Source organism: Bemisia tabaci, chromosome 3 (genome assembly GCF_918797505.1).
Source record: "Bemisia tabaci chromosome 3, PGI_BMITA_v3".
Classification (NCBI taxonomy): domain Eukaryota; kingdom Metazoa; phylum Arthropoda; class Insecta; order Hemiptera; family Aleyrodidae; genus Bemisia; species Bemisia tabaci.
In genome coordinates, this window is record NC_092795.1 from 50,068,644 (window position 1) to 50,079,558 (window position 10,915).

The 10,915-nt window shown below is 39.9% G+C and overlaps 1 protein-coding gene across 1 annotated transcript; it reads right to left on the bottom strand.

The window, feature by feature from the left end:
* Positions 1-2,438: 2,438 nt before the first annotated feature.
* On the bottom strand, positions 2,439-10,327 carry LOC109030715 (potassium channel subfamily K member 12). The gene is made up of 4 exons (XM_072297604.1): positions 10,312-10,327; positions 9,176-9,541; positions 8,180-8,405; positions 2,439-6,618 (listed from the first exon to the last, which is right to left on the bottom strand). The coding sequence occupies exons 1-4, from the start codon at positions 10,325-10,327 to the stop codon at positions 6,255-6,257; spliced, it is 972 nt and encodes a 323-aa protein (XP_072153705.1). The 3' UTR covers positions 2,439-6,254.
* Positions 10,328-10,915: the final 588 nt, after the last annotated feature.

Here is a 10,915-nt window from a genome sequence, read left to right on the forward strand (position 1 = left end):
GAAGAGGGGTATGAGCTTAGCTTTTGACAATGAATATGTATAACAGTGTAATTGGGCTGAAAAAGAGGACAAGTGGGAATGCACCCTACTTGAGAGCATTAGAACGGTCCAGCATTGCCAAACGGCGGTAAGAAATTTCTCAAATTCACCAAACAGGAATTTAAAATAATCTCTCAGATACTATAATAATAAGCACGGTATTTCGATGGAGCATGAAACGTGGTGCCACATCTTAAATTAAAAAAAAAAAAAAATTAGGCACACATCTTTGGTTTGACATGGATTTGCCGGTATGGCTCATGAATTTCTGTGCATTCTGGAACGCTCAATAAGCACATGAGGGCGAGGGTTTACAGAGAACACTTGGTCGCAACGTTAATCTTTAAATGTGACTTACAACTCTTTTAACGCGCTTTTCGAGTCATTTGACTTCAATATGGGACAAGCATGTAATAATGTCAATACTGAAGGAGCACACACTCAGTTGTACCTAGAAGAATGAAACAAAGGGAATCAAAGAAGGGAGACTCAGTTCAATTCTCCCTTTAAAAACTCATAAACTGACAAAAATTGATCAAACTTTGAAACCTTCATCGTCAGAGCCGCAAAATATTCACTTGCATAGTGGCAGCATCTCCAAAGGTTTGTGGTGTTGGGTCGCCCGAAAGAATTATTTAATTATATAGCCTTGCAAAACGTAAAACATATTTAGATGATTTTTTCGAATGCCCTATGAAGCCATTGAAACACACAGTGGTGATTTTTAAGTCGATATAATAAGTATTCCTCCTTTTAAACGTATGTATAGCAATCGATCCTATGAGTGGGACCTCGTCCAGAATCGATATTTCTAAAAGAATTAATTGGAGGAAATAACGGTATTGCCAACATGCAAGAATCTTCACCGAAAATATGAGTGTACTTACTTCATAAGGCAATATTTTCTACGGTATTGAGACATTATAGTTTATTGTCTCAATGGGACGTACCTTTGTTCTATATGCATGGCCCATGTGAAAAAAAACTCTTGGAGGCTATATCAATGGCCGAGGTGCAAAACCACGTATTTTCATTTAGACTCTTAAACTCCTTGCCGTACATATTTTTTTCTTTGAAAACCTAGTCACAATTATTTCTTGACACCTATCTTGATTTTTCTTCTCTGTCGGGAAAATGTTCTGCACGAATTACAAGCTGTAAAGTTGACTTGATTCTCTTTGAAAAAATAAAAAAAGGGGAGGAAATGTTAAAACACCGCAATGGAGATACGTGGTTTCGGATTAGCCATTGATACACTGAAAAAAAAAAAAAAAAAAAAAAAAAAAAAAAAAAAAAAAAAACATTGGATCTAGAGTCCAGACTCTTAGAAACATCGACAAGAAAAAATACTCCTGATTCAATCAGATTTAAGCTTAAATCAAAAAGAAATCCGCTCAAATTAAGAGGCTAGATTCTTGATTTAAGCTTAAATCTGATTGAATCAAGAGTATTTTTTCTTGTCGATGTTTTTAAGAGTCTGGACTCTGGGTCCAATGTGTTTTTTTTTCCAGTGTATTATTATTCGGATTTTTGTGACATTTTCTGCGTGATCCGGATACAATTCGTAATATGATTTCATGAAAATAAATAAGGCTTTTCAATGTGACATTGCTGCAGTTGAAGTAATTAGTCAACCATGCGTGGTCTCAAGTCGCGCGGAGACAATACAGCCTCGTCGCGAGATCAAGAGAGTCTCCGAGAGCTGAAACTCCTTCTTTCAGCGTCTCTTCATTTTTAGGACAGCTTTTGTAAGTAGCTACCCGAATCTCTTCCTCTATCCAATCTCTTTACAACATCGCATCTCACTAGGTCTTTGTTCTCCTCATTTTCGTGCCACATTACCACTGTATGCAGCAGTGGCGTGGCGTACTTTGCGATGTATCGATCGGTCTGTCGTTTTAACCCATGGAAAAGGATCGATAACGGGGTGCTCGCAGCGAGCATCTTAATAATCGATTTTTTACCACAGCTTCAAATGGGGAAATATCGATAATCGATTATTTTCGCCTCGCCACTGCTGTATAGGGTGCTTATTCCCATATATTTATCTGCAGCCTCCGCTTCATCCCTTTATTCATAGCAGGAGCGTTCTCGCACTCACTTTTCATCATGTCAGATTATTCAAAAAAAAAAAAAGAAAAAAACTCAGCGCTCTTGATGAAAGACACGTCATATCGGTCGGTTGAATCCTGGTATGCTCCGCTGTGCAAAAGAAAACGGTAGATATAAGAATTCAGTCCGTGCCAAATTTCTGATTTTAATTTTCTTGAAAATTTGTACGTTTATTTCTTTGAAATTGTATAGGATTATCTAACTTGAAACTCATTGTAATGCGCTTGGAGGTATATCAAAGCTGTAAGCTCAAAAGTACGTGATGCGGTTGCGATTAGGGGATACAAAAATATCAAGACATAATTGTTTCCTTAAAATTTTTATTCAATTGACTTGCGGTATTGACAATTTTCAATAAAATTTAAATACAGTATATACATAACATCGGGAATTATTTTAAATTAAGTAATTTACACTTACTAGAAAGGAGGTTTTGAAATGACATGCAAAAATTGCTCTGTTACTGTAACATTTTTCTCCTGTAAACTTGATTTAATTACAGTTTTCATTATTTGCTGGTATTCAATCATTTCTGTCATTTGAATGTATCAATCAAAATAAAGTTGTCGAAAGGATCCATAAATCAACAAATATATTACCAAAAGCGGTGTAAGGTTAGATTTTCAAACAATGACACCTATCCTACATTTGATACGAGAATTGACTACTAACCAACCTTAGATGTCAAAGAAGTTGCAGAACTGACTATGCAGGTGCTTCATCGATCGACAGAGAAGACTGAATATATTCAGCATGATAAGTGCAGTTTCTTCGTCCGTTAGAGGAAATTACATGGTAAATCAGGTGAATCGGAAGAAATAAGTGTTGCATGGAGTCAGTTTCCATTTGCGTAGAACAATGCATATAAAGGCCGATGGCATTATGGTGCAGAAGATCATCAGTGATGACCTATTTCAGATTTATCAGAAGTCTGAACTAAAAAAACGCTGAAAATCTCAAACAACCTTACATTCAGCCTACAATCAGACTTTTTTACATTATGAATTGATTTTTACATTTTTAATTGAGAGCAATAATTCCATTTTTCTGTATTTCAGTCTACATTAAATGTTGTTGTATTTCAGGATCATGACATTTTTTTCACAAAGCTGTCACAAAACAATTCAATGTTATCTGAAATATAATGATGATACTTTACATACCGTACTAAGCAGGCAGTTGTCAATACTGACTTGTTATTTAAGTGGCAAATAAAGTTTAAAATCACGCTTCAGATTTTTACCGAAAATTGACGACTCGCTCAATATCGACAACATTGGAAAGGAGGTGGCATGTTTTGAAAATAATTAGCTCAATTTAACTTTGGGTTATGAAGCTGTTATGACAGCACTTGCCCGTTTGTGCAACATCGACAGGGAGAATAGGAAGAAGTTGAAAAATGACAGGCCAAGAAAATACGCCCATAATCATTTATATATTTTGCTATGCCATAAAGGTATTTAAGGTGAATCCAGGGTTCGATTAGGGATAATTCAAGATTAGAGATAGCGCCACCAGTCACCACTGAGAATTTCACTTTCCTTCTACGATTACTGAAATAATATTCCTCAAATTACAAAAAGCAGATCCACAAGATGTAGATTATTTTTTGCTTGATTTTTTGAGCCAAAAATATTGGCAATTAGAATTACAAGTGCAGAGAAAGTACGGCTGAAACTTTCAGCTCAGAGGCGGCGGCCGAGCGCACAACCGACTCCCTCATGTTCTGTCTCTCTCTCTCCCATTGCCGCAATGGGCATTACTTTCCGCCGTAGTTACGACTTTATTTTTAGGAATTTTGAGAAGATTTTTTTACTGAATGTTCCTCAAGTATGTTGCTACATCCCCTGGATCTCCAATCTTGAATAAGTATTACGGTTTTTATTATTTTGGCAAATATATACGGCTATTCTGAGCAGCGCGACGTGGTGCGGCCAAATCGCGAAGTTCTGAGCCTGGATTCACCTTAATTTGGTAAATGAGCAATCATTTGAGGACACTTTGGAAAATTAGCATCGGCTGCCAACATTCTGTTCTCGTTGAGCGAATAATCTTAAAACTGCTAATACCTATAATAATATTTGGCCGCTCTTGAAGTTCTTAATGAACCGTATTTTGTTCGAATATCTGTTTGGCACTTTTCAAGGATCCTGAGTTTATTTATTTTTGGCTATTTCGAACCAATCAATGAAACGTTTCTTTACTTTGTCTAATTAGGTCACATGCGTAAACATGACCGATAGACGAGCTGAGTATAACGTAGATATTCTCTCTTTTCGCTCCTGAAGCATGGCTTGGGTATCCTATATGTTTTTCGGGAAATGCAATGCTTGTCTCTATTTGATACTTTTACAACGTGTTCTCCAAATTTATAATATTCCAAATCAAAATAATTGTAGAGATTTTACACTGAACTAGAAAAAAATAATCCTATCTGATGCTATTGTAATTCTCAAATACTGAATTTTTAGAGATGCCTTTGCTCGCTGCGCTGTCTTGGTGGTGGAACCTCCAGCTTTTCGATAAAAGCAAAGAGGGGAAAAATTGATTCCGAGAATATCTATATCCTAAAGCTTCTCGCTTCTTGTTGTCGTTCTTACATGCGAATTGCGATTGGCTCAGTACGCGACAGGGGCGGCTAACAATAAGATTGTGTATCAGCGTTCTTTCTCGAGTGTCAACGTACTACAAGTTTTTCGAGTTCGACTTTTACGATTCTCTTTACGAGCCAACGTATTGCAAGAAGTCATGAATGGAGAAAGATCTCAACTTACGAGCGACTGGCATTTGGTTATGGATGCCTCCAAGGGGCAGAAAAGAAGCGGGGGTGTGAAGCTTTTATTTTCATTTCCAATGGATTTGAGGACATAAAATGATTGACAAGTATTTACATAGTTATTGACATGGCTAAAGAAACAAATTTACTTCGAAAAAAAAAAAAAAAATTATGTATATTGGAATTCACAGATTCTCTCGTTATCGCGCGAATAAAATCCTTCGCCCCTAAAAATGAGGGGAAGGGATTTTAGATTTCATATTTCTCTTGGAGGTGAAGCGTCCAAATGGAAAGGGAGAGACAAAAGTCAATTTTCATGTCTCTTGGAACGTTTAATGCGTCTGTAGAGAAATTTTGGACAAAGAATGTACAAATACATTCACCTAAGGAAGAGCGCCGCATGAAAATTCGAGAGGTGCCAAATTTCAATGGATTAAACAAGTATCTTAGAGGATAATTATGCATATTTTATCTTGAAATTTTTAAATATATTAGATTAAATTGCGAAAAAAATTGTCTGAAAAATTTGAAGAAAAGTATTCGAAATTTTCCCAATACATTTGGTTTTCACTGAAGGAAATTTGGCAACGTCTGAAGGCTCATACGACGCTCTTCCTTAGCACGCCAGTCTGCAGCTTGATTGTTGAAATTTTATGTTTGTCGGGTAGACATAGATGACCTAGGGTTAAAAGGCGAAGCAAGAATTATCGGCTATGTCTTATTGCTGCTTTATCGTGCCGTTATCAGGTGGAATGGTCGACATACGGTCGGAAACTTAACAGCGGACTGATTACTGAAATTGATGGACAAAGCTATAGACAAAGAAGACATAGTGAGTATGGAGCGATCCTATTGGTTAAAACGGGTGGTTTCTATAGACAAAGGGAGAAAATGATAGACTAACTGTCGGGTCTCTCGTGGGTTGCCGGTAGTGAGTCTATTACCCACCTACTTTTTCCATGGCAACCACCCGTTTCCGCCAATAGGATCTCTCCATGTCTCTCTTGTCTCCTTTGTCTATAGCTTTGTCTATCAATTTCAATAATCGGCCCGCTGGTGCCTTCAGGTTGTCGTGAGTTCCTCCTGACATAGGCGCGACAAAGCAGCGATAAGGTATAGCCGACCAATCACGCTCCGCCTTTTAACCTATGTCATCTATGTCTACCCGGCTAACACAAGATTTCAACAATCAGGCTGCTGGTACTCTCCCCATATAGGTGCTCTATTACAGAAGCATTAATCTTGAGGCTCAAGTAGTGAAATCGAAGTCGGTGGGTGTGATAACGGAGATGGACTTTTGATCCTCGAACAAAATACGGTGTCCACCCTACTTCTCGCCGAACTTGTGCGAGACGATGGCGAGGGGGCCGACGGTGCCGGGGCCGAAGTGGGTGCTCCGGTCGTAGCCGCCCCCGCCGCGGGACATCTGGGCCGTCTCGTAGAGCTGCTTCTGCATGACGGCCAGGTTCACCTTGTTCCCGCAGACGAGGCCCTTCATCGAGATCATCTCCCCGGAGAGCCGCCGCCCCGGTTCGCCGCCCCCCGAGTCCGAGTCCACGTCGTCGCCCTCCTCGTTGTTGTTCGAGATGGAGCTCGGAGCCCCTCCCGCGCCGCCCTTCCGTGTTCGCCGGATCGTCTTCGGCACCGTCAGGCTCGAGCGTCGACGTCGTTCTCGCTGCTCCCGCTGGAACCTGGAATCAGAAAAAAGTTTGTTGAAATTGATAGACAAAGCTATAGACGAAGAAAACACAAGGGATACTGAGGGATCCTATTGGTGGAAACGGATAGTTGCAATAGACTTAGGAGGTAGGTAATAGACTGACGGCAACCGACGAAAGACCCTACACTGGAAAAAAAACACATTGGATCTAGAGTCCAGACTCTTGAAAACATTGACAAGAAAAAATACTCCTGATTCAATCGGATTTTTGCTTGAATCAAAACAAAATCGGCTTAAATTAAGAGGCTTGGTTTTTGATTGAATCAAGATTACTTTTTCTTGTCAATGTTTTAAGAGTCTGGACTCTAGATCCAATGTGTTTTTTTCCAGTGTGTAGTAAGTCCTTCATTCTCTTCCTAAGTCTAAAGGAACTAAGTCTAAGTCATTTCAATTTGCAATGAGCGAGCGAAATTCATGGGCAATTTATAAAGAAACCCTCGATTAATTTTCCTTTAGAGCCATGAAATATGAGCCGAGACGCGGAACATTGCAATCAGACTCTGATAACTTGACCGGCATGACTTTAGCTCCATTGATGTCTACTTAAATTCGGCCATTTTTATAAAAGCCCATCTGTTTAGCGGAGGAGCTAGAGTTAAATTTAGACTCACCAAGACTTAGCCTAGGGTATAATTATACATTTGTATACAATAATCAGTGCTTAGTGGAATATTAAAATTGAATACCCTCGGCGGAGGTATCAAGGGAATAAAATATTTTTCTTTGACATTTTTGGAGATACGACCGTATTTCTCAGCTTTGTTCAAGTGGAAATTGCAATCGCAGTAAATGAATCGTAATAAGGGAGAATTAAGCATATTGAACAGGATACGGAGCTAAATGCGGCTTTAGATGCGGTCTCAGACAGTGCTTTCTTTCTGGGTTTTTGTCATAGCGAGTGCAGTTGTGCACCCTGCCAATCTTGGATGAGACCTTATTTAGCATAATACGTTTCCAGCTGTACATTATCGGTTATTGGCATCTTTCCCACACCCTGTATGTAGACAGGACTGACTAGCTGAAAGCTATCTTTTTCAACATTTGGATCCGCATCACGCATCAAGGCTCCAAGAGAAGAAACGTCCTAATTACAACTCTGCCGTGCTGAGCAAGAACGCCGTAAATTCATCAAGATTTTCCCTCGTTTTTCGGAACTTTACACTTTATTTAAACTGTTTTACCCATGCATCTCAAATTTTCAGGTATGCTCTTGATAGTATTTGCGAAAAAATTCTGTAATAACATTGTCCTAATGTACACAAATTTTTCTGCTAGGATACATTGTTTCTAAAAAATGTAAAATGGCGTTTATGGCGTTTTTCCGTTGCACGGTAGAACTATGTCCAAACATAAAAGGTCCGCACTTATTCTGTATTTTGGGTGCGATCGACTAATTAACAGGAATATTAAGAGGCAGCACTAAAGAGACATAGGTCAGTAAATCGATGACTGGTCAAAAATTGATGGATCTAAAATGAATCTATTGAATGGTTGAACTGAGCAATTCTTTCGTTTATTTATTTGAAACCAACCTGATGGAATGACGTCGAAGCATTCGGTCTCCTTTGTCTGTCTCTCGATCAAAGCAGTGGCAGTCCAAGTGCCAAATCAGCCAGTTTAAGAACTGCTTTATGATGATACTCAACACGTTAAAAAGTGAGTAGGTGCAACAGCTGCCGAGGCTGATAACAATGAAGCTTAAAACACTGTACAGTGGCTCGTTTGCATGTCCCTCTCCGGAGACATAATCTCCTAACCCTGTAAAATACACAACACTTTCACTATTATTTAGTTTACGATTCAGTGTTAAAAACCTGCACTTGTTAAAAAAAGGCTATACATATCCGTATCAACATTAAGGGCAGAAATTTTGCGTTCGGATAAAGCTCATTAATTGTTGATACTTCTAAAAATGCAAATATCACACAGCCCACATTGCCAACACTGTTAAAAATCGTGGTTTGAAAGTCTGTGCCGAAGTCTATGCGGCTAGCGCCCAAAAACCCGGATTGATATTAGCACCGTAAGAGTGAATGGCACTCCACAAAAAGAGGAAACTTTGCTCCGTAATTGTAAGTAACTTCGTACAGAGTATAGATTCCGCTCCGCATTCATATCAGTCGAAATTATTGTTTTTGGGCGCTATATAGAATCGGCACAGAATTTCAGTCCAAAATGTTTAACAGTTCAGTACGATTCGGAACAACACAATACAGCTTGTTGATTGTTGAAATTGATAAACAAAGCGATAGACAAAGAAGACAAAAGGGGTATAGAGGGACCCTATTGGCGGACGCGGGTGGTTGCAATGGACAAAGAAGGTAACAGACTAACTAACGACAACCCACAAGATACCCTACAGTTATATAAAATTTTCTCCCTTGGTTCAAAACAACCACCCATTTCGACCAATAGGATCGCTCCGTACTCCCTACGTCTTCTCTGTTTTTCGTTTTGTCTACCAATTTCAAAAAACAGCCCGCTGAACGGTTTTTGATGAAGCTAACTCAGCAAGTCGATGCACCTACCTATCGTAGAGAAGGAGACAAAGCAATAGTAGACGGCCTCGAAGTAGGACCAGTTCTCGTGCGTGGAGTAGAGCCAGCCGCCGAAGGAGCCAACTACGGCGGACATGGTGGCGAGGCAGACGAGAACCCAATAGACGGAGGGCTTCCACTCCTCGAGGTCCTGGTGGATGTCCATGTCGTGGATCTCGGTGCCCTTCCGCTTGCGGAGGTCGCGGATGTAGAGGAGCCGCAGGATGTAGGCCAGCAACGTGATGACCCGCTCCAGGAAGAGGTTGAAGAAGAGGATACCGCCGGAGCAGGCCAGGAACCCGTACAAGATCACTAGCACCCGCCCGGCCGTCGTCAGGGGGACTGTTCCACCCCAACCTACAAAAAAAGAAAAATTGGAACCTAGTTGGAGGCGGAAAATATGACAGAGCCCTGACAGCAAACCGAGAAACGGGTTTTTTAATTTTTTTTAAAAAAAAAAAAAAGCGCGAATTTAAAAAAAATTAATTTAAGGTAGAAGTTTGGCAAAACAGGAAACAGGTGGAAAATTTTTATGTTAACGCTAGTTTAGGTTAATTTTGTTAACAAGTCATTGATGTCTTACCTTCTGATGATAAATGAAGTGAAAAGATTGAATACTGGTCGTGAGTGTAAATAAAGCTCCTATTTTTTCTCGGAAAAAATATTTAATCGGGAGAAACGAGGCAGCGTTGGAGTGCTAATAAGGCGCGGCGTCAAAACGCAGGATGGACCTTTTAAGCTCCTTTATTCGATGCCTCGAATATTCTAACACAAATTCGAATAATCGCGTTTGACGCGTTTGACCCAGTGCGGCCGGTGTTGAACGTATATTAGCGCCTGCTAGACTGGATGAATACTTCACGCATTGCGCCAAACAGTGCGATCGGCGCGGGGCGCATATCAGCGCCTACGAGGCTGCATGAATACTTCTCGCATTGCGCCGAACGCAGTGCAGTCGGTCCGCTGGCGTGAAGCGCATATTAGCGCTTACAAGCGGTAATCGTGACCTTTCGCCATCAAGTCGAAGCGATACCCACTGTTGTAAGCGCTTTGAGCAACTATCCCCCCACGGAATTATTGCAAAATATCAGACAAAAATGGAGGCAAACTAACGTATGCAAACTGACCGGTATCGTTTATCATTGTACAGAGTCCCCATCATATCGGCTCCTGTTCGATCAATTTTAGTGAAACGAGGTACCACGCAGAGACAATTTTTGACAAGAAACTTGAATTTCGACTCTTTTTAAAATTCGAAAATCCAAGACGGTAGATATGACCTAAAATACTATTTTGGCTCCCGTTTGATTAATTTTTGTAAAACTTGGTACCTGATAGCATTATTTGACGGGAAACTTGTATTTTATTTCAGATTTTCAAAATTTGGAAATCCAAGATTTCAGATGTGCCCTGAAATGACATCTCTGCTCCTCTTCGATCGATTATCATGAAACTTGGTGTCAGGTAGCATTGCTTGACCGCTACCTTGAATTTTAACTGTAATTTGCAAAATTCAAACATCCAAGATGGTGGACATTGCCTAAAATGATAACTTGCTCCTGTTCAATCAATGTTTGTGGTTCTTGGTGGTATGGGAAATTTTTTGACGGGGAACTTGAATTTTAACTGTAATTTTCGGAATTTGATAATCCAAGTTAGTGGACGTGGAATAAAATACTACCTAGGCTCATGCTCAATCGATTATTATGAGACTTGGTCCTTGGGGGTATT

Coding starts and splice junctions, on each gene's coding strand:
- LOC109030715 (XM_072297604.1), bottom strand. Junction 8,406..9,175: donor TGTCTCCTTCTCTACGATAG/GTAGGTGCATCG, acceptor TGTATTTTACAG/GGTTAGGAGATTATGTCTCC. Junction 6,619..8,179: donor CTTCGACGTCATTCCATCAG/GTTGGTTTCAAA, acceptor TTCTGATTCCAG/GTTCCAGCGGGAGCAGCGAG.